The 23,727-nt window shown below is 49.3% G+C and overlaps 1 protein-coding gene across 1 annotated transcript in view; it reads left to right on the top strand.

The window, feature by feature from the left end:
- Window positions 1-16,729, top strand: part of DENND2A (DENN domain containing 2A) — a 35,701-nt gene extending 18,972 nt beyond the window's left edge. Inside the window, exons 12-19 of the mRNA XM_054386976.1 lie at window positions 402-542; window positions 2,669-2,817; window positions 10,843-11,020; window positions 11,830-11,871; window positions 13,209-13,326; window positions 13,916-14,155; window positions 15,214-15,300; window positions 16,072-16,729. Of these exons, the coding sequence (XP_054242951.1) occupies window positions 402-542; window positions 2,669-2,817; window positions 10,843-11,020; window positions 11,830-11,871; window positions 13,209-13,326; window positions 13,916-14,155; window positions 15,214-15,300; window positions 16,072-16,103 (987 nt within the window). The 3' untranslated portion in view covers window positions 16,104-16,729. The remainder of the gene's footprint in view (window positions 1-401; window positions 543-2,668; window positions 2,818-10,842; window positions 11,021-11,829; window positions 11,872-13,208; window positions 13,327-13,915; window positions 14,156-15,213; window positions 15,301-16,071) is intronic.
- Window positions 16,730-23,727: the final 6,998 nt, after the last annotated feature.

Here is a 23,727-nt window from a genome sequence, read left to right as displayed (position 1 = left end):
ACCAAGAAAGCTGTTGGCTGAAGAAAAGGGGCTAAAACATGACAAGCATGCTAGTTCCAGAACCTAGCAAAAACAGTTAAAAAGGAAACTACATTGTCAGATGTTGCTTTCTTTCTTCAGCAGAACTTTCAGAACACAAGCACTGAGAGGCTGAAAGCTGGAATCCTGACTCTGAGTGTAGTGGGAAGTAAGCTTTCCAGTGGCATCGCTGGAGCTGGGTTTCTCTTGCTGAAGGAAATTGAGTCCTGAGTTGCACTTTTTTTACCTTCTTCCCTATGATTCAAAGCTCCATGTGGATGCTGGGCTAAGGAGAGAATGTAGATGCTGGTGTGCTTTGTCCTAGCAGTTAACCTCCCTCCTCCTGATTTTCATGGTTTTATGTCTTCCTGCCTTTATTTCAGATCTTGGATGAGGTTGAGAAGAGACGGGGCATTTCCCCAGCCTTGGTGCAGCCTCTTATGAGGAGTGTCATGGAAGCACCTTTCCCCGCCTTGGGCCGGACAATTACAGTCAAGAACTTCTTGCCAGGCTCGGGAACAGAGGTAAAGACATCACTCTAGAGAGAGGGAGACTTAGGCCAGCAAGTTGTGCAGGACTGGAAGTTCAGACTGGAACATAGCATCTGGGATTTTCAAGGTTATATTGTATGGCAGCTGTGGGGCAGGGGAAGCTCATGAGTAAAACAAGGGACCCAAAGGGGATGGCATATGGACTGCTCCAGTACCTGTCAAAAGGAGGAAATCATATGATAAAGGTGAAGGTGAGGACACATTAGCTGTGCTAATATAGCAAAATGAAACAGAGCATTTGCCTGGAGGCCAAGTGGCACAAACTGGTGGACCTCATGCTGCATATTACATGAACTTTGATCTACTCAAGGCCCCAACACGCTTCACAAAAGTAGGACCCATAACATGGCTCCAGCATCCTTAATACAGAACCACTGTCCATGTGGGACAGGGGAAGGGGGTTCTGGTCAGAAAGTGCCTGAAACCACAAGGGGCAATGTTGCAGCCTTTCAGAAGGGCATTTTCACAGTGTGGAGGTGAGGGTATGTGTTGCATCTCCCACAGCGTGGTGCAAGGACATTGGGAGGGTTTTAACATTGGAGGGATTTGGGGCATAGCATTGAAGGGCTGTGGGAGGGTGAGTGGAGCCAAACTGAAGGTAGTCTTGTTGAACGTGGTATGCCTTGAATATGAGAGAGGAAAGTGTTTGAGATGGCAGAGGTTGTGTCTCAGGGCTTTTGGCATAGAACTACTTGATGCCATTCTTCTCAACCAAACTGAAAACAGTCCAAACCAAATTAAATTGCTGCAGAGCTTTCTGTATTGTGCATAGCTGGTTAAAAGTGTGCACTCAAAGGAGGGGAGGCCTAGTGGTGTGCTGTCAGGCTGTGAGAATGTTTTGGCTGATGTGTTTCTAGGATCCTTAATTTTCATTAATTACCTGGCTGATGGCACAAACCCCACATTTACATAACGGGTGGATGACAGAATTGGCATGGGTTTCAGCACTTTACAGAGTAAGGGATTAAAATTCAAGATGACCTTGCTAAATTGAAGGCTTGGTCTGAAATTCGATATAGACAAGCACAAAATGCTGGCAAGAAGAAATGAGTAGTTTAATACAACATGGAAGTAACTGAGTGAGCAGCAGTACTTCAGAAGAGGATATGGAAGCATGGGCCATAAGTGAGCAGAAGTAAGAGTATGATATTATTTAGACAAACTCCTACAATGTGGAAGAAAGTGATGGGGTGAATAATAAACAAAGGCAATTTTTCTGCTTTTCAGCACTGGTGGAAAAAACCCCAAACACTAATGCCTGAGAAAAGTAGTTCCACTTACTAAATGGTTTAGAAAATGCAGAAAAGGCTTGAGAACATTGTTTGCTTAATATAGAAGACAAAGGAGGAAATGTAACAATAACCTTCCAATATGTGTCCTCCCACAGAGAGGAGTGTGACCAGTTGTTCTGAGTGTATACTGAGAGTAACACAACAAGTAGTTGAAGTAATTTGCCTCGGAGATATTTCAGCTGCAGGCTTGGTGCTGGTCAGAGTAGTTCAAAACTAGAGTAATTTTCTTGTGGGAGTTATGAACTATCTGGTATTGGGAGGCCTTCAAGAACAATTTAGATAAGCATCTGTCTACAATAAGGAGTATGAAAGTGCTAAGGTGCTGTGACAGGAATTATTTTAAGTAGATATAAACAAAGGAAAATGCCCACACGGTGCTTTTTTTCTGTAACTGGTGTAAAAGCTGTGTAGTCAGTAGGTTGAGCATACACGTTCTTGCAGTTAAAAATATAGTAATAAAGAGTAACAGTAAAAATAGGAGTGCAGATTTGAAAGGCTCCATGCCATTCAGCTGCTTGAATGCCTGATAGGCTGGGAACCACTCCTAGCTGGATACAAATGGATACAAATACTGTCCTCACTCCGCTGGGGAGAAATTGTGGTTGGTCTCGTGTGGTGCCCATTGGAGTAGGCTCCCTGGAGGAAGGATTTGTAGGAGATCTTTGGAAAGGCAGTGTTTAAGGGCTCAGGGCTGTGCAGTGTTTGCCAGCACTGTCAATAAGGCTGGTTAGCTGTGAATATGCCTGTTGGGTCCTTGCTTGCCACAGTCAGCCAAGAGCTGACCCGTGGTTTTTTTCTTTCCAACAGGTCATTGAGCTGCGGCGGCCTCTTGACTCCAGACTTGAGCATGTTGATTTTGAGTCCTTGTTCACATCTCTCAGTGTGCGGCACCTGAGCAGAGTCTTTGCCTCCCTGCTTCTGGAAAGGAGGGTGATCTTCATTGCAGACAAGCTCAGGTACCCTCTTGCATTTCCTTAAACAAAATGTTGCCAAGGAAGGCAGGCTGAGAGGACTGCAGTGCTTGATCTCTCTGCTCTGTTATTTTTTCCTCTTCTCTGCTCTTTTCCATCTTCATATCTGATGTGAGCAGAGCCGTACATCCCGGGAATGGGGACCTCAGGCCATGCACCGTAACTTCACTTTCCAGCTTGCAAAAGTATGTAGCTTCTCATCCCCAAGGAGAACCAAATTTCCTTTCCTTCAGATAGTCAGAGCATACCCCTCCTTTTGCTCCATGATGTTGCTGGAGTGTTCCCACTGAACTATGCTGAAGTTTCCAGGGATCAAGCCTCAAGCAGAGATCACTAGGTTGTTCCTTGATGTGACAAAACCTTTAGCGTGTATTTTAATACTGGTTTCTGAAGACTTTTTTTCATGTGGCAGATGAAAGTAAAGGATGCAGTGAGGAGAAATGAGGCAGAGGATTTCCCCCTTCTATTTAGAATCTGCTTAGGTTTCTTAATTTCTGTTTGTTTGTTTGCTCTCCCAAATTATGAAAATGGGCTCAGGTTTCTTTAAGGTCTTGTGCAGCTGCTGGCTGGCAGTTCTCCAGCCCTTGAACCACTTGAGGATTCAGGGAGGAGGGTTTGCCAAGGCTGGGGAAAGAAAAGCTGCCTGGATGAGTAATGACACTTGGGAGCATGCTCAGGTTTCAGGAGTGTACAATGCCCCTAAGCTGTCTGTTTTCACAACTTCCAGGCAGCAGGCTACAGCTCTGGGACTGAACGCTGGGGCAAAGAATGGGGAGGCCCCTTCTACAGCGAAGTGTAGGGAAAAATCCATCCTGCAGGGATCCAAGGCTCTGAGGCTAGAGCTTAGGCAGTCTCATCACAGGCATGGGAAAACTGGAGGCAGGGAAGCTGTAGCATCCAGGCAGCACTGGCTGCTTGCAGTTTTTGGCAGCTGCCTTGGATCAGAGAGGGGAAGATTTGCCTCTTTACAACCACTGATGCATTATGTATGTAGGTACTTAGTTCTCTGAATACTCGAAGCCACACATTTACCAGCAGACCTGGTAGTGGTAGGGTGATGGTTGAACTTAATGATCTTAAAGATCTTTTCCAGCCTAAATGAGTCTATGATTCTATGATTTCATGCAGATCATTCAGACTTGCACTGAAAATGAGAGAGTTCATCAGCAGCATATTTCTACACAACATGTGTTATTTATGTGATAATTTATGGTGACAGGCTTTGTTTTCAAAGTTTTTTCTCCTCCTCTGTAGGACAAATTTTACATTCTGAGAAAAAACTATTCAGAACACAAATGACATTATAACCTCTACGTGAGGGCTGGGTGGTAACAATAAATGGTATGGAATTCTTTATTAAGGAATCACTTTAGAATGAACCTTTATTTACAAGATCTTACCCTGTCATGGCACACCACCATGTTTTGTGAGCGTTGTTGTCATACAGAGTATCTCCAGTTCCAAGCCCTCACATGAGCTCTGGGGTTTTTACCCTTGTATCTTTTGCTAGTATATCCAGGGTCCTTAGGAATGATTCCAGCTGCCCAGGCCTGTGAAAGAGAATGGGAGAGAGATACAGAATCACAAACGGCTTTCTTCTGTGGGGAAAAAAAAAGAAAATAAAAGAAAAAGGAAAAAAAAAGAGAATTGCCATGTTTTAAAGATCCAGGGTTTGTTAGGCCACAGCGCTCAGATTCAACTATTTACCCTAAGTTTGCCAGCTCCCTACAAGAATTCTAATATTTGATGTTTCTGAGGAGACCTTGTTCTGTGGAATTTCAGGAGAGTTTTTTTATTTTCCTGTAACAAAATAGGAAGTTTCTCTGGCTCTCTTTGTGGTGGAGAAATAAAAAATTGAAAATTGTCCCAAAAGACTGTAAAGGCTTGAAAGACAGAAAACAGAGAAAATAAGCCTCACAATTTAGTCAACTGTAGTATTTTAATCCAGTCCTGTGACTTAAGTGCACTGGATCGGTGAGCCTTTCATAAGGTAAACAGTGTCTTCTGCTTGATGGTGGAAATTCCATGTTTTGAAAGTTGATCTTACTGTAGATATAGGATCTTTTGTCCAAATCATACCTTTCCTGGGACAGGAACACATTGAACTCAATGATTATGAAGTAGCATTTGCTTCAGGGGTGAAAATGCCAATTTCAGAGGAAAGAAAAGAAACACTTCCTGGCAATAGCTTAAGAAAAGAAAAAAATTATAAAAGCAGCTGTTGGAAACTGCTCAGAGGTTAGGAATGCTAGAAGTAATCCAGCTGAGATGGATTAACAGGGAGAGTGCAGGTGACATGGTGGCAGATGCATGATAAATTACATTTATCATTCATCTCTGCAGTTTTGTATGTGGGCACCATCAATAACTGTCTGTAAAGTTGTGTCTGTGTGTGAGTGACAGAAGAAATGATGAATGCAATTTATTTATATCTTTTAATTGCTGTAAAATCAGTCTGTGGGAAAGAAAGCTGAAAGGTTTCTTGCCAAATACTGCGTGAGCTGTGAAATGTTTTCAAGCTGAGCCAAAAAATGCATCTAACAAGTGTACAGCAAGTGAAATGCCTTTGTCTTTTCCATCTTTAGCATGAACACTGAGTGGTTTTAAAAGACGTATCAATCCAAAGCTTGGCAGCGGAAAAGGAAAGAATTTGGTTTATTAGTTTTGGGGAGGGTTTTTTTCTCCCTCTATTGCTATGGAAACTGGAGTAGACATTTCCTTGCAACCCAGGAAAGGGACTTTGTTAAAACTATGTTGGTCTGTGTAATCTTCCCTAGCTTTTGTTTGCTCCTGCACTTTAAAATTAGTCCTGAAGCAGTGGAGGCTGTGGCATGGGTAAGGCACTTCAACGGGAGAGCTGCTTTTGTTTACAAGTGATGCTGTCTGGCACATAGTTCAAGGCACTATAGACCAGCCTTTTTTGAAGGCATCCTCCAGATAAAAGTGGCCTAATTTTACAAGATACCTAGAACCATTTTTACTGGCCTGAGGGGAAGATGTGTTAGATTCAGAGGGCTTTTTAAATCACAAAAACTTACAGAGGCTTAAAGTCAAAGCCCCCTTGTTCCACATCTCCTCAAAAGCCTGTCGTGGATCTGACTAACTTGAGCAATTGCCTCTGTCCCTGCCAGAAACCACAGCTGTGTCAATAACAAAATGTGGTCATTGTTATCAAAGGCAGATCTGAAAGAATTAGAGGAGACACTTTAAATGTGGTCATCCCCAGTTAAAAGGTAATTAATCCTCAAAAATAAGTCCTTTCCGTGTGCTCCAAAACCAACTCTGGGACTGTGAATCCCAGCCTCCCAGGTTTCTCCTTTTCTGTATTGTGGTTAGGGAGTCAAAAACCCAAGGATGGAGTTTGGATATCAGATAATAGTTGTTTCTTCACAGCACCTTGGTGGGAGGCAGTGGTGGTCCCCACAGCTGGTGGAACCTGGCATCATCCTGGTGGGATTTGCAGCAATGCTGCCAGAAGCCATGGGGCAGTGTTTAGAAGCTCCTATGCCTATTAAATGTTGTCAACCAGCTCTGCAATCCAACATAAGAAAATCCAGAAGTGACACAGTGTCAGAAATCCAAAGGTGTTTGTAAAATGAATCCTCCTGTAGCAGAGCTTATAAAGAAAAGGGGAAAAAAACAAGCTACCAAACCCAATGCATAATCAAAGCATCTTAAATTGCCAAATGCCATCCATAATTCATTTCAATTTGGTTAGTGCAGGGAACAAAGGGTTTACTGACATTAAACTCCAAAAGGCTGATTGATGCAGTAGTGTTTTTCAGGAATCGTGAAGTATCCCAAACCCAAAGAAGGATTCAGCTTGAGGAGCTTTTTAGCATAGGTGCTTGTCTTAGGAGCAGAAAGCTGGAAGCTCTGTAGTCAGTCTCAAGTTTGGGAGGAAAAAAGCCAAACTGAGCAGCCAGTAGCCTTCCTGAGAAGCTGCTATAAATTGTCAAGGTGTCGTCTTAGAGCAAATCAATCCAGTCTTGGAGCAAGTTTTCACAGGAGAGGAAGAAGAGTTTCTAAGTGTTTTCAGCTGTTGTGTTCAGCTTCTTAACGGCTGTCTCTGTTCAAGGTGGTTACCAAGAAGCAGTAGCTTCATACAGTGGTGCTGTGTGGTAGGGTTTTGCATAGGATGCTGTTTGGTGGGAAGGCCTGTAGTTTGAGCAAACAAATGTCAATAATTATTGCAATATCAGTGTTACAACCAAAGGCATGATCAGCCAGAGATCTGTGTGTCAGTCTATGTCCAAGTCAGGCCTTTAGGGAGGAAGTTGACACCTTTTTTTTTTTTTTTCTTTTATATCAAGCATTTAACCTCTATACTAGTGATACCTTAGTCTCTGCTGCAAGCTTCTGTGCAAGTGCAATCAGACATGCAGCTCAGCCATATTCCCTACAGGAGGATGGATGAACCTGTGACAATATGCTTAGGATCTTGAAAGTGTCCTTTAAAGACCTGCAGTATTTTATGGATTACTGTTGGAACCAAAAGCCTTCAAAAGTGGTGTGTGCCCCATCTACATCTGGCATGTGAACTTCTGAGGGGAAGGTGCGTGGCATTCCCCAGAGCACACTGCAATCACTTTGGGTAGATCTCTTTGTTCCTGGTGGCATCTGGAGCGCACTAAGCAAAACACAGTACCCTTGCTCGGTATTATTCCAGTGACAGCAGTTTTCATTCTGGTTGTGGTGCATGTGCCCTGGGCTATCAGGATTTCAGCAGGGATCTTGGCTGTGGCTACTCAAAGGCATTAGGCTGTTTAAGAGCCCTCAAAGGGCTGACCAGCACTGAGCTAGTGCTTTGAGAGTGCGTTAAACTGGTTTAGTTGTGGTTGCTTCTGTGCACACCCAGGTTGAGCAGTGGCCACCACTTCAGTGGCCATGTTCAGCTTGCACGCAGACAGCTTGCCTGCTCTGCGAGGACTGAGGTGCGGTTTGTGCGCTCTGCCCTGTCAGTGCTGGCTGAAGGGTGCAAGGTCACACCGATGGCATAGAAGGAATTTATCATACTGGATTCTTTTGCGAGGCTTAGTAGGTGTGGTGTCAGCAGTCCCTTAGTGCTCATTGCAGTGCTGTATGCAGGAGGAGGAGGAAGATTATGCTTGAGTCATTCCAGAGGATCAAGGTTCTGCTGGGCTCCTGGCAAGCTGCAGCTCCCTTAGACTGTCTGCAGAGTAAGTCTGATGAGACACCTCAATGTTACCTCCTCGGTGTCCATCTCTGAACTGCTCTGCCTTCAAAGGAGGGTTACAGACCTCAACCCTATCAGTGTTGTTCCCTGAAAATATGTTCCATGTGTTTCAGAGCAGGGATCACTGGGATTCATCCTGGAGGTGACAAGGCATTCACAGATAGAAGGGTGGAAAGGGAAGCTATCTTTACTTTCCACCGCGTGCTGCATACAATTTCAGACTTAAACAGCTCTCTCTGTGACTTCCACTAGCTGGACCTCAGCCATCTTTCCTCCCACTTAATCTCTCACGTACCATGTGTACTCACTGGGACTTGAGAGCAGGGTTGAGGGAAGAACAAGCCACCATAAATATAGCAGGAGACAGCATGCTGTAATATCTCACCATACCATAAATAACCCTGTAGTTCATCTGCTCACTCTTCCTCTCTGGAGCTACCTGGAGTCACAGAGACCTTTTCCATTTTTTTTAAGGTCTTTCTATAAAGTCAGTTCGCACCTTTAGGCAGGAAAGTTGGATGTACCTTCAAGGTCAAGGATTTGGTCTAAGAGCAATGCCAGGGTGCTGCACACAAGTGGTGAAAAGAGGAGTTCTTTAAGCTCTCATGGTGATGCTACTGCTGTTATTACTGTGACTTTTATCAGTCAGAAATTGAGTAGAATATACATTCTACAATAGGGGAAGAGGAGGCTCTGCTTCCTTTCAAGATTAACTTGTATGGAAGATACAAGAAAAATAATCTACTCTGTTTTCTGTTGTGTTGAGGGTGTTGGTTTTGATTGGGATATTTTTGTTTGGCTGGTTTTTAGTTTTGGTTTGTTTGGCTGGTTGGGTTTTTCGTGTTCCTGTTTCTTACTGTCTCTGTGTTTTCTCACTGTTTTAATTTTGCCTCTCTCAGATTTATTATCTGCTTTGCTTGTGTGGTAGCCACCATGAGGCATGGGCTTACTGGTGAGGGCAGGCACAGCTTGAGAGCAGCAGCAGAGGGCCAACTAGCAGGAATGAACACAGAGAAGGGAGGGAGATGCTCTATAAGACCTTCCTAAACAAGGATGGGGAACTAAGGGATTTTTCCCATTTTAAGGCTTAAAGCTGCCAGTCTGTGATACAGCCTTTGAAGGGTCCACATCTGGGAGTGCAGGGAGAGGAAACTGTCCCCACCTTGTGAAAAGACTTTCTCAGTACACATCCCATGTGTCCCTCCCAAGCAACTATTCCCTACCTGTTGCAGTCATAGATAAAATTCTCATGCTAAGCAGATTTGAGCCTCTGCCCTGGGATTTGCTCATCTCCAAAAAGCATCACGTGTTCCATGATGTTTACTGCCTGATTACTTCATACAGTCACTGATGTCCCAGCAATCACGACTGTGTTCTGCTAAACTGAACTTACCTGATGAAAGCCAGCCAGCTGTAGCCCAGCCACACTACTGCTCAGTGTGTGTTAGTGTTGCTGCAGCACAGGGATTCAAATCCTCCAGACTTAGCTGGAGTGAGGGGGAGGCAAAGCAGGCTTAGATTTTCAGAGCGAGCTAAAGTCCACACCCAGCACACCCCTTCCCTCTCAAGTCAGCAATAAACTGCCAGACCCGGGCTGCTGAGTGTAAATTCCCCTGTGGAGTTTAACAGGAGCCAGCTGGGCGTCCTTCCTCAGGGGCATGACTCTTCCCAGCCACACCAGCCTGCCCCTTCCTCCCCGCCTTTTAAGACCTGGATGCTAGTAAACCAAAATGACATTACATACAGGGTTTAGAGTGGGGAGCCTTCCCCCTCCCTCGATGCATACAAATGCTTCCAGACCCAAAATGGATGAGTAAGTGGTGCCCTGCAGTGAGCTCTGCTGTCTCTGACTGCAGACTCTGCCTGCCTCCTGCCAGGGAACTCTTGGGGTTCCTGGATGGACGCTCTTGGAAGTTGTCAGCAAAGGTGCTTACAGCTGAGCTGCTCGTGGCTTTTGAAGGATCAAGAAGGAAGGCTGCTGTCCTGTGAGCAAACACCTTCCTACACGACTGCTGTGTATTCCACTCCTGAGTTTGTACTCTCCCAGGCAAGCTCCAAAAGCTGCCTGGATAGCCTTGCTGGAGACTACTGCCTTCCTCCTCCCCACATGCTCTGGCTAGCAGTATGATTGAGACCAAAAGAAAAGCTGGTGATTACTCCTCTGCAGGGCTGCCCAAAGGCAAAGCTTGTGTGCTGCACAGGGGCAGGGGTGAATCATGGCTGGAATGACCTGCAGGAACACCTAGGGACCTTGTGGCTGCAGGTTGTGCCCACAGCTTTGCAGAAGGGTCTAAGCAGGCCATCTAGCTGCATTAACGAGGCCAAGAGTGTGGCCAGCAGGTAAGTGGGCCACAGTGCAGCACAAGAGTGGTGTAGCCACCGTCTGCGCCCCAGGGCTGTGTGCTCTCTGTGCTGGAAAGCATGGCCTCTGTGCATTCAGACCTGTGGCTTTCCCACGGGAACAACCACAGAGGCATGCTCTGGGAGAGTACTCATTTCTCGAAGGAAAGGCAGTGGTATGGAAGACCCCCATCTCTGTCCAACCCTGCCCATCAGAGCACTGGAGTAGTAGATGCGGGATTCAGTGGGACTCATCTCCTGTCACCTGTGTGGGCCAAGATCATCTTTTACAGCCTGGGCTCCTACCTCAAGTCATTGATCCTGAAGCTGAAACGTGGGGTCAGAAATTTGGGAAAGCCCCTAGTAATTGCAGAGATTGATCAGGGAATAGTTGAAAGAGTCCTGGTTTCTAGGAAGCACCACTCATCTCCTAACTGACCAGCCATTGCCCTTGGTTGTGTTTCATCTTCCAGCACTCTCTCCAAGTGCTGCCATGCCACGGTGGCCCTACTGTATCCCTTTACCTGGCAGCACACCTACATCCCTGTTCTGCCACCTTCCATGATTGACATCGTGTGCTCACCCACGCCCTTCCTCATCGGCCTGCTCTCCAGCTCCCTGCCCCGCCTGAAGGAGCTCCCAGTGGAGGAGGTGAGCCATGCCCCCACACCATAGCGTTCCTCTTAGTTGTTTTCAGAGGGCTGAGTTGTCTTCTGTCCCAGAAAGACTGCTCTGGAGAGCCTGCCTTGGCAGCTGGCAGTGTGAAAGAGCTGAGCTCTTGTCCTTCGGTTCCTGCAAGCGTGGGGTGTGGGAGGAGGTGGATGTCCCCTGGGGAGGCAGAGATCTGCACTCTTCCTCGTCTGCAGCTTGGGAAGGCAAGGAGTTAGGATCTCCCACCATGGGGTTACTGTGGGTAGGAGATGATTTTATTAGAGTTTCTGTTGGTTTGTGCATAGTGATGGGCTAAGCACAAAGTCTGCCAGGCTTGAAGTTGATTGCTACAAATTGGTCAGTGTAGCTGTCCTCATAATTAACAAAGGTGCCTAATGAAAGCAAAAATAATTAAGAACTGGATTCATGGACCAATCAGGGTGAACACAGCAAGGCGAATATAGTCAGGAAGCATTTCCCTTCCTGCTCACCCAGGGGACAGTGGTGCAGCATAACAGGGAGCAGAGATGGAGCTCTGACCCAGATGTGGTGGTGAGGAGCAGTGGGCCGGGCTTGGAGCACAGGGTTCTGCTGTCCAAGCTGTTCTGTGGCTTGTGGCAATGTTGCTACAAAGCCACAAGAAGGATACCGCTCTGGGCTTAGGCTGGCTGCCTTGTCCAGCTGTGGGGGTGGGTGGGAGGAGCAGGGGCAGGGCCACAGTGTTTCCTCCAGAGCAGTTACAGAATAAGATAAACTCTGATGATGGAAATAATGGCTTTCCCTCTTTATTCTTGTTCTTTCATTCTTAGGTCCTCATTGTTGACCTTGTAAATAACCGGTTTCTGAGACAGGTGAGCAGAGCTATTTTGTACCCTTAATATTCTCTCCCTGTTTTCCCCCATACTTCACCCCCCTCTGTGTTTGATGACCTGCCTGGCTGGCTGGATTGCTTACTCCCCACACAAACTGAGGCAGGATTTGTGGTTAGCAGTGTTACAGGGTTGCCGTCTACATGTCAGCATCCCAAACCACAGCTGTTGAGGACTGAATCTTTGTGCATTATCACTCTGCATTTTTTTAAAGAGGAAAAGTGGTGGCACTGTGGGTCATTAAGTGGCATTCAGTGGGGCTGAGGAGAGAGATGGAAAGTCTCAGCTCAAGCACTGTCTAATGGGAATCAATGTGGGCTCTTCTTGCCTGTGTCTGTCAGTCCATCTCCTGTTGCATACCCAGCCCCGAGTGGGAAGGAAACCTTGATGATTTCTTAAGATCCTTCCTGCCCAAGGAGCTTGTGGTTCTCTGGTCTGTGCACTAGATGGGTCACAAGTAGAGAGACTGCACATGAGAGCCTGTATATTGCTCTGCAGATGAGCCTGCCTGCTGCTTTTTACTTTCCTTTGTTGTGGAGGAGTAGAATATTGAAGGGAAAAGTAGAGATGAGTGAATAAATGCTGTGCTGGAAAGACAGTTTTGTCCTAGAGCTCTTTGGCAGATTGCTGAGAAGTGCTGGCTGCATTGGTCCGTGCCTCAGGTCCCACGGATAGGATGGGACAAGTACACCTCCTGCTGCACAGAGCAGCATGTGGATGAAGGCCACTCCTTCAGTGGAATTCTTGCTTCCAAGCTGCCTTAGCTGCAGGGAGAGGGTTTACCTTGCACCTCTTCTTTGAAGGTTTAAGCTAAATCAGGCTGTCTCAGCCAAGGCTGACAGGAGCTTACACAGTCACTGGCGATTCCTTGGCTTCATTGCTCTACAGGAACTTGTTAGGCCTCTGTAACAGGATCAGTGCCTGAGCAGAGGTCAGCAGGGTTTGTGTTCACCTGGCTGCATGCCAGCATTGTTCAGACACAGTCTCTTTGTGGTGGTGGCAGTGCTTGCAGGCAGACAGCAGGGCCACAGGTGAGCCCTGACCACTAGCCTCTTGAGTTGGACATGCAAAATTCTTCCAGAATAGGGGAATATTTGGGAAAAGACACCTTCTCTTTCCTTCCTCGTGTGCTTCTTGGTAGTCCTGCACTGGGAGGTGCTGGGAAGTGCCAAGCATATTACACCTCCCTCTCCCTCTCCTCAGTTTGTTTTTAGTGCTCCCCCTGCCGTGCTGGGGATGGGATAGGAGCTGGTGAAGAGGAGAGTAGGGGCTAGCTATGTCCCTGATCCAGGCCCTGAGGAGGTGTCTCTGTCTTACAGATGGAAGATGAGGACTCCATCCTGCCCCGCAAGCTGCAGGCCGCCCTAGAGCACATTTTGGAGCAGAGGAACGAGCTGGCGAGCGACACAGAGGAGGGCCCTGTCAATGGCAAGCAGGGTAAAGCACAGGGCCTTTCAGCTTAAACTCACATCTTTTCCTGCTCCTTTAACCCCTGTCACTTCTTACGGGAGAACTAGGCTTGTCTTGAATTAACACCACAGAAACTGGAGGTAGGTCAGGATTTTTGAGTGAAGCTGCATTAAGTATTTCATTGCACCAGGGACCATTCTCTTTGTGTGAAGAGAAACAGTAGTTAGCCCTTCCTGCCTCTGTCCATCCTTCCCTAATGGCTCTGGGGAACACTTGTATTCCTCTTGGGAGGGTTCCACAAGCCTCTGTCTGCTCTTGGCCTTGTGAGTGATGCAGGCTCCTCTGGGGAACAGTCCATATGCAGAGTGGCAGTGTTGGAGGCAGCTGTGTGGCTCGCAGGTGGCTGGGCTGAGAAAACTCTTTGTGGGGCAGTATGGGCAGGTTGCAGGGGAGCCAAGACAAAGCTTGGTGACTTTGAAATTAGTAGTAGCCTGGTCCTCTTCCATGACAAGCACTTTCTAGGATGCTGTGCCTCTTGAGCAGCTGTTTCTACTCAGACTGGATGGACGTCTTTATTACACTGTCCTCACCACTGCCTTGTTGTTTCCTTCTTAAGAGACCAGCCCTTTGAATGAGGTGGTGTCGGAGGCCTTTGTCCGTTTCTTCGTGGAGATTGTGGGTCACTACTCCCTCTTCCTGATCCCCACCGAGCGAGAGGAGCGGACCCTGCAGCGCGAGGCTTTCCGCAAGTCTGTCTCCTCCAAGAGTCTCCGACGCTTCCTGGAGGTCTTCATGGAGACACAGATGTTCGGGGGCTTCATTCAGGAGCGGGAGCTGCGGAAGCAGGGAGTCCGAGGTGAGAGGCTCTGCCTGGGCTCTGCAGGCATGGAGACTGCACCTGGAGATGCACACCAGCCACCAGCTCCATCTTACACCACGGCAAGAGGTTGTGTCTTTGCAGGGACACTTGGAGGGAGGTGGTAGGGAAGGTTGCTGGTTTGTTTTGACACCCTTTGGTGGCCTTCAGGGAGTCACTTGGGGTTTTTTTGTCTCTGTTTCCTTATCTTCCCAACTGGGTGTATCACCTCACAGCAGTGTGGTGAGGCAGTGTTTGCACAGTGCACGGGCACCAGCTGCTGGGGCACAAAAGGTTTCTGTGCCTGGTAGTTTCTTGCTGAGGCCAGGGTTACTGACACCTTTCACCGCTGCAGTGAGGGACATAAGCAGTGTCCTCCATGTGTGTGCCTCTTCCATTCCATGCTGGATTCCCATTAGGACCATTACAGAAAAAGCGTGCTGCTGGAACAACACTTATTCTTCCAGCCCTTCACATCCCTTCCTCATGTCTAGAGGACATGGCTGGTCTGGTTATGGCAGATTTGACTGGTAGGAAATATGGCTGCTCATGTTCTTCCCAGAGCTGCTTCTGTTGTTTCGCTCCTGTTATCCCACAGTCCCAAGGGCACCCCTGGCAGCGAAAGTTTCTGATCTCTGCTGCTACTCAGTGCTGGCTTAGCAGTTTCCTGCCGAGCACTATGCAGTGGACACTTGAACGGCTGAGTAAAGAGAGGTTTTGCTCTGTGTCCACATGAGGGTTTCCCTGATGATCTCACTTTCTGGACTTAGCTGTGCTCATGGCAGAATGAACAGAGGTTTGATCGCTCACTAAAAAAAAAAAAAATCTCAGTCAGCCTTGCAGTGGTGGAGGGAGGTGGTGGTACCAGGGCTTCTTTGCCCTACAGACATAAACCGAAGTTCTTGTCCTCACATATGGGATCACCTGGTGGAGGAGGTGTGGTGAGTTGTTCCCTCTTGTGTGCAACAGTTTATTGGTGAGCCAGGACAGTGTGACTTCCTTACTGTTTTTTATAGGGAAGCAAAATAGGAGTTATTGACACTTCTTTCTTCCTGCAGGTCTGTTTGAGGTACGGGCTCAGGAGTACCTGGAAACACTTCCCAGTGGGGAGCAGAGTGGAGTTAACAAATTCCTGAAAGGCCTAGGTAAGGAACCAGCAAAACCTTTGGCTTCTCAGAAGGCTTGGGCTCCTTGTTGTCTTCAGGTTTGGAACCATAGTTTCATAGTTTTCACAGGGGAACCATAGTTTGGGCCATGAGTTAAGTCTGTGTCTTCTGAAGGATACAGGTGGGTCTGAGGAGGCAATGAAGCAACCAGTGACTCAGGGGTGATGGATGCAGTTCTTGATGGGGGGAAATGGCAGAGTCTTCATGGCCTTCAGGTTTGCCCTTAGGGATCGGTGGAGGGAATCACCCAAATGTATCCACTGTAAGAGAAGCTAAACAAGAGCTCAAGAGCTCCAGGCTGAGGTTAGAAGTCCTCAAAAAGTCACTGGACATCATGGCTAAGAGAGTTTGATTTTCTGATCAGATTGTATCCCTGGCTCCCTTATCTCTTCTTGGGCATTTAAGAGCAGCAGTGTCTGCAGGCACGGTGTGCCCTGCCTCTCACCCACACATGCTCTGGCCAGGTAAGTTTAGTTCACCTTCAAGGCCTGCAGGGCAAATGGGCTCTGGAGGGTGTGCCTGGGGTCTTGAGGGTCCTGCAGTGCTGCTTCCAGGGATGGGCAGAGCTATGGCCTGTTCTGCAGGCACCAACTTCCAGCTTTGCAGGGCAGGAGGCTGTGGATAAGGCCCAGGGCTGGCAGCAGGGGCGATTCTCTGCATAGCTTTGCCCAGCCAGTGGTGCTGGTGAGGAATGGAACTTGTTTTGCCTGTCACTGTGGGAAGTCCATTTTCCTTTCTCCAACTCTCCAGGTAGCAAAATGAAATTCCTCCACAAAAAGTAAGAATGAAGCACATCCTGATTCGTGGAAGAGAATGGCTTTACCGTGTCACAGCAATAAATGTTGTCAACCATTCCCATTCAGCCTGCTCCCAGGATCCAACAGCCTTGTGTGAGCTGGCCCCTGCCAGGTCGCGCTCCCATGGACGTGTGGTGCCGCAGGACGATTTGATGGCTGTGGGGCTGTCGGGGCAGGTTTCTGGATATCTGCAGTACCATGCACTGGACCAAGCACTCCCTGAACTCTGCACTAGCACGTTGCAGGCATCCCAGCGGATTGGATCTCTTAGCTAGGCAATCCTTTGGTTTGTTGTGTTTTTCTATTTATGTTGGGGTTAGAGCAGTTATTAACCGATGACTCTTGCCCTGCCTCCTCTCTCTGCCTGGTGCTGCAGGAGGCCAAAGCAGGACTCCCATGGGACTGAGCAGGCATGGAGGAGGGGAGCAACAGAGACATATGGAAACAGGTCTCTGCAAAGCAAGGATGCTGAGGGCTGTGGGGATGATGTGAACTGACCAGGAGGAGCTTCCAAGCAAGGGAGAAGGAGAAAGGGGAACCACTAAACCTATCAAGGACTTGATGGGCCAACCAGCTCCCCAGGTGGCTGTGCCAGGGGGTCCTGGTATGAGAAGAGGCCTTTCCTTACACAGTGTAATTAAAAGTGAGTGGTGTGGACCCTTGATGTTCTGGGGAAGGAGACAAGCTGTGTCTGCCTATTGGCCCACCTGACACCAAACGTGACCTGGAAAGGAGAGCTAGCAGCTGAGCCCTTGATTTGATCAAGCCCTTGGCTTCTCTGTAAGCCTCACAGCCCAAGTGGCCTCATTCCCTCACTTAACCCTTTGCAGGGGAAGCCCAAAATGGAACTCACCTGTAAGGTCTCACCTGAGACTCCCTTCGCAAAGGTGAGATGGGCTTTCCTCTCCCATTTCAGGTGTGGCTGCCAGGGAGTAGGGTGGGAACTGGGCAAGGGCTACCTTGCTGCCTTCTGAGCTCCTGGTGGAGAGGAGGCAGGATCTGCTTGCCTTTTCTGTGTCTGCTTCAGTGGGGAGGAAAGGTGGGGAGATGTCAAGGAGGTGCAGGGAAGCTGAAGAGCAGTTGAGGGCTTTTTTCCAGCTGTTTCCCTTGCACCGTGTGTGAGGGCAGAGTCAAGAGCTGCTGGAGCATCTTTGGGTCTCCTTTTTGGAGTGGATGCCAGAGGGTAGCTCTGCTGTGGCCCAAAAAGAAATCTCTTCCCCCAGCTCCTAGGGTGAGAGCTGCTGTGGGCAGCTGTGCCACTCTGGGCTACACGGGGATGAGAGAGGTTTTGGAAGTGGCCTGGGTGCCCCTGTGGTCAATGGGCTTTCCCAGGCAAGGGGGGCATTGCTGACCAGCAGTGGGGTTCAGGGGAACTCACCTCCGCTTGGTGGCAGGGCGGAGCTGTGAGTCCAGTGCAGCTCTGTCAGTCTGAAGCCTGCATTTCCAAAGTTTCTTGTGCTTCAGGACAGGGGAAATGGGCTGTGATGGGTGGTGGCAGGGGCAGGCAGCTGGTGGTGGAAAGGTGAGTGCTTGGAAAAACTCTGCTTTGCTGGCTCCCAGCTTGTTATGTCTGTGACTTGTGCCCCTCTCTGGGGACCAGATAAGCTGGGCGAATGGCTCTAGGTGGCCTTGCTTGAGCAGGAGGATGACCCAGATGACCTTGAGAGATCCCTTCCCACTTCAATCCCTCCATGGTTCTGTGGTGAGCACCATAAATGCCAGACAGCAGTAGTGCCATGCCAGGCACAGGTCCTGTAGGCACTACCTGCACCTCTACACCCCCCAGTTCATCTATTGGGACAGCTGAAGCAGTGATAGAGGGGGTCACAGAAGCCTGGTGTCAGGCTCCCACAGGGGTGACCAGGCATGGAAGAAGAGCTGCTCCTCATGTGCTGAGCACCCAGCTGAAAACTGGCACTGAAGTCCAGTCTGTCACAGGATGCCGTAGTGATCCGCCAAAGGAAACTGCAGTGGAGTTCAAAGTGACTCAAATGCTGTGTTTTGGTTCTCTTTTATTTAAAAGTATTTTTAATGGTAGCAAAATGAGGTTTTGCAAAGCTGGGATGCAACCTAACCCATTCTATGATTTAGGTTGGACATTAGGAGGAAGTTTCTCACAATGAGGGTAGTGAAATACAGGAACAGGTTGCCCAGGGGTGTGGTTGAGGCCCCATCCCTAGAGACATTTGAGATCAGACTTGGTGTGGCCCCGGGCAGCCTGATCTAGTTGGAAATGTCCCTGCTTACTGCAGTGGGGTTGGACAAGATGACCTTCAAGGATCCCTTCCAAGCCAATGCAATCTGTGAATCTGTGAAACACACACATGCAAAGGCAACCAGGATGCCTGCAAAGCTCTAGGGTGCTAAAAAGCTGATCTTGTGGCTCCAAAAGCAGGTGTCCCACATGGCTGTCGCCCCCTGGCCCAAGACTGTTTCTGGGGGCTCCGTGTTCCCCTTCTTAAGGGACGTTTTCAGCAGCATGGGACTCCACCTTCTTTGGCAGGAGCTGTGATAAAGGGCTGGGTGGCTTTCCTGGGATGCCTGATGCCAGCAGGCTCCTTAGCTCAGTGTGTGAGTGTGCCAACACACTGGCAGCTTTTACTGCAACGTCCTACCAGCCCAGATTAAAATGGGTTGTGAAATAGCCCTGTTTGTCTCATTTGAGGACTCCATGAAGGCTTTGCCAGCACTCTATGGCCACTCAGTGCTTTCACTGGCAGGAAAGCAGGAATCAAGCCTTTCAGTGGTGCCCAAGGAAAGGACAAGGGCCAGTGGGCACAACCTGGAACAGGCTGCCCACAGAGGTTTTGGAGTCTCCTCTGGCACATAATCAAAACCCACTTTGACGTGTTCCTGAGCAACCTGATGTAGGTGAAACTTCTTTAACAGGGAGGTTGGACTAGAGATCTCCACAGGGCCCTTCCAACTCCTACCCTTCAGTGGTAGAGTACAGAACCCTAGGGAGGTGTTGAAAAGCAGCAGCATGGGAAGTGCAATGAAAGACATTTACAGCTGTGTCATTAAGGACTGGAAGTGAATCTTGGACAGAGAGTGCTGGTCTCCAGCTGCAGGACATGCTCTCCACCTGTGCTGAGCCATGTTGCTATGGGATGAGCAGGACTCTGCGTCCTTCAGGGTGTTGGATGCTTTGGAAGAACCCACCTGTGAAGAAAAGCTGTAAGGCTGGTTGTTCTGGATCTGACCATGAGCCCACATAGCCCAGTGCCTCCCATGGAGGCTGCCAATAGCAATAGCAGATGCCCAGGGCAGACTGAACTGGGCACCTGGGCTGGGTATGTCCTATACAGCACACACACAGAGCTATACACAGAGGGCACACACCCAGCACACTGTGCTCACCTACTGTGCATCACACAGCCAGAGTTTTCCCACACCAGAGCTGGTGTCTCCCTGTTCAGGAACCTTGGTTTAAGTTTCCTTTCCATGACTATGTGTCTGTGGGTGCAAACACATGCTGAGGCCAGAGACCAGTCAGGGAGCAGTACAGATTTACTGAAGGGTATTGGAGAACTGAGACACTTGCTGTGCCAGGTTAAATGTTAAAAGCTGGGATGTCTGCTCCCTGCTGCTCCCTGGTTAATTAAGCAGCTCCCACACACAGACAGGAACAGCTCCGCAGGGCCCAGGATGCCTGGGAGAGCTGAACTTGCTGGCTCCCAAACCTGTACCCATCCTTGGCTTTCCTGCATGAGCTGTCAAAGCGTCCTGTGAGAGGTCAGGGTGCTGGACAAACCCCAGCTCTTAGGGAACTTTATGGGGATGTCAATGTCCCATTCACTGTACAGTTACTTCATCACCGAGTGTGGCCAGTACCAGCAGGACAAACACCACCCTCCAGAGAGAGATCGTGCCCTGCACGGGATAGGTCTGATTTGGATTTGGAGGAGTGCAGCTGGAGGGCTGTGCTTGCAAGTAGCTGTATGTGGATGTCTCTGGTGGCAGCGGCCATGCAACCTACCTCTCTGCCTGGAGACAGCTTTCAGGTTGCAGGTGCCAGTGGGCAGCTTGCAGGTGTAGAGCCCCAGGCAGCCGCTGCAGTCGGAGGGCTTCTGGCAGGACCGGGACTGGATGCTGTGGCAGGAGTGCTGCAGATGAAGGACAACGGTGGCCATGGTGCTGGCGTCCAGCCTTGCCCAGCTGATGGCCTGGGACAGCCCCTCCCAGTCACAGCTGTGTCATTGCTCTGGGCTCATGCTGGCTCCAAGGAGCCTGTGCCGTATGCAGGCTCAAAGGGGTACTTTCTGTGCAGGCTTGGGCTGACTGAGAGCAGCTTTCATCTTGTGGTACCCATACCCCACAGCCAGTTAGTTGTTTTGGGGTGACCTGTAGTGCTCAGCCCCAGGACTGCATTTGCCAGGGGCTGCTTGCTCCAGCATGCTGGAGCTGATGGTGGTGTGATCACTGGAGGAGAGGTAGGTTCAAAAGAGCCTCCTCATCTCCCCTAGATGGGCAGGCTGGGGAGGCTCTCCTTCGAAAACAAAGCCACGTTGTAGAATATTACATAACATAATGGGATGAGCATTTGCTGCTGGATGTCTGGTTTCCATTTAAAATGGTAAAATAGTGCACCAAAATCTGCAGTAGCAGGAAAAGCTGCTCACCAGGCTATAGAGCAGCAGCTCCGTGGAGCAAGCTGGAGAAGCTGGGGCCTGAGGAAGCGTTTTCAAGGGCAGCTCTTTACTGCTTTTTGGCAGAAAGCACACTAAATGGCTGGCCCCCCGAATGACTGAATGGTGGCCACCTGTGCAGCACAGGTGGGTGCCTTCAGGCCACCTCATGGGCATGGTGTTTTGTGACACACACAGATAGACCTGCACTGGTCTCCTAACCTGCTCGCTGCCTGCATGCACAGCCATCAGCTCTGCTCTAAGCCTCACCAGGTATCAGATGGGGTTTTAGAGTTGTCACTGTCCACATCCCTTGTCAGCATCACAAGCCAAGCAGTGCTGTGAGGCTATGTTGTGGCCAGCACTTTCATACTCAGCTCATGGGGAATGGCCTGACAACAGTTTTTCTACCCAGTATGTGTGGGGACATGACATGCTCAGCACCTGCTCCTACTGCCCTGAGTCCTATCTGCTTTTTATGTCCCCACAGTGTCCCAGGGACTGCTGGGCAGCAAGGATCTGCACAGGTCTGCTGGGGCTCAGGTATCACAGGGGATCTGTTTTCAAAGGTGGAGAGCTAGCTGAGGTGCTCAGGCAGACAATAGCAGCCCATGGGTCACACACAGTGTGTGTGCAGCAACCTGGCAAGCAACCGGCAAGGAGCTCGCCACTCCAGCCCTGCTCTCCTGAAACCCCAGCCTTGGCTGCCTGGCCTGGGTGTACATCCGAACAGCAAGCATTTGGGTGATAGAACTGCTTGTAGCTCAGGGCATGGGGGGAGCTGTGCTGGGATAATGCTCCTGCTGCAGCATTGTGGTGTGGCAGGGCATTTTGGGGCTCTCCTGCCTGGGTTTGGTATCGCTGCACTGCACAGACCTGCCAGAGATGCTGCTGGTTCCCTGTTAAAACAAGTGCTGGGGACCAGCAACTTTCCACCCATGCTGGAGGAACCACAGAGCTGCAAAGCAAAGGTGAGTACCTGTTTCTGTGGCACTGTCCTCTCTATTAGGTGCTCATAATGCCATTACACTCAGGCCCTCCATGCCCTGCAGATGAGTCAGCTGAAAGGATTCACCAAACTGCCCAAAACTGGATTCAGGAGCACAGGGCTCGCACATCTCCTCTCTCTCCTGGTCCCCCTGCAAACCCTCTGTGCAAACCCTCATCCTTTATGGCCAAGGAGAGGTTGTGCTTACCGTGTCCTCGTTGAACTTCCCATAGCCCTTCAGGTGATGTCTCAGCCCCATGCTCCTGCTGTAGAAGGGCTGTAGTGGGTGCCTCCTGGGCTTGCCAAGGGGTTTCTGCTCATTCCTGCTCAGCAGGGATTTGGCTACAGCCTTGCTGGTGAGGGCTTCTTCCATCACCCTCCCTGCATCAGCTGAGTGGTGGCTCCCCTTTGAGCTCTGCCCAGGCAGGTTGTCCCTTCCATCTCCAGGTGGCCAAGGGTCTTCTCCAGGGCTCCCAGCTCCTGACTGCTTCTCTGAGGTGCTGGCCCAGCCCTCCAGAGCCTCAGATGATGTTGGGGCTGAGAAGAGCAGTACCAGGAGGAGTGCAGTAACCTTCAATGCCTGAAACTTCATCTTCAGGGCCTGGCTTTGCTCAGATTCCTTCTGCCTGGACAACGCTGTTGGAGGCAGGAGAGGTGGAAGCTGCCTCTCTTCTCTGCTACTGGATCCATCCAAAGTAACTTTTATAGTGCAAGGACCTAGCCCCAGGGGCACAGCCCTTCTCCCCCGCCCCTGCCATGTCCCACCCCCCTACTTGCCAGCAAACCCCGCTGCTTGCATGGGCCTCGTGCCCCTCCTTTTTGTGCTCCTAACTCCCCCAGCACCCTCCCACCATGATCACCCCATCCCTGTTCAGAGATGGGTACACACATGCCTGTGAGCACAGGTCTTTGGGGGGCTGGCAGGGGGGCTGCTGGTAAATGTTAGTGTGTGGGAGGGGGAGAGGGAATGTGTAAGATGTTCTGGGGCCCTTCAGCGTCTGGAAAGGCAGCTGGTATATTTTTCATTTTGATTTCCTAAGGTGGCAGCACCAATACAACTTTGTGAAGAACCTTGTCAGTCCTCCAGCTCACCCTTCGTGCCTTCTCCGCTCTTTGTCCTGTTTCAGCCAAATCTGATGGCAAGCTGTTAGGACTGCACGCCTGCCAGTGCTCCTCTCCAGCCAGCCATGTGTGGGAAGGTTTCTATGTCAAGAACCCAGCAGTTTACCAAGTGATCAGTAATGGATGTGTGGTGAGAGAGGTTTGCTCTCTTTTGCTTCAGATTTGACACTGTGGTCTGAGGAAGGAAGCACCAAGTTCAGAGGAAGACATGTGGAACAAGGGACAGCCATCTTTTAAGGGGCACCAGCTTGGTCCCTCATTACCTCTCTTTGATTAGTCTTGCCTGCTTTCTCCAGGGGCACTGGACTTCAGAGCAAGAAAGTGCAGGGTTTACTGTCTGGCTTGGGAAGACCAATCAGGTTGTCCTACAGCATTATGTGCCTGCCAGCTGCACCTTGAGAAGAGTTGGGGTTCGTGAGACCTCTTGGACAGAAACCAGGACAAGACAGAATGTTGCTACTGGGCCCACCTGAAGAGACATTGTCCTGAAGTTTTAGTTGATGGCAGAAGAGCTACTGTGATAATGGGCAAGAACTCAACGTGAAGGAAGGAAAGATTCCCCCAACAGAAAATCCAGTAGGGCTGGAGGTTCAGGGAAGCAAGAGGTCTGAAAGACCAGAATCCATTTTTTTTTTTTTTTTTTTTACAATTTTTCCTGGGCTGGGGCCTCCTTCCCCAAGAGTTTACTCAGGACCAAAACAGATCAGTGTCCCCATTACACAGCAGGGAGATTCATGTACTATCAACAGGTAGTAGTCAGAAGAGACAGGCTGTGGTTGCTGAAACCCAACAAATAAAAAAAAATTAAAAAGAGAGGAAACAATGGCAGATAAACCTCAGTGTGAACAGTGCAATACAGGTTGTCACCAAA

Source organism: Indicator indicator, chromosome 14 (assembly GCF_027791375.1).
Source record: "Indicator indicator isolate 239-I01 chromosome 14, UM_Iind_1.1, whole genome shotgun sequence".
NCBI lineage: Eukaryota > Metazoa > Chordata > Aves > Piciformes > Indicatoridae > Indicator > Indicator indicator.
The sequence above is the reverse complement of the archived record's forward strand: the minus strand, read 5'-3'. Positions and strand labels throughout refer to the sequence as shown.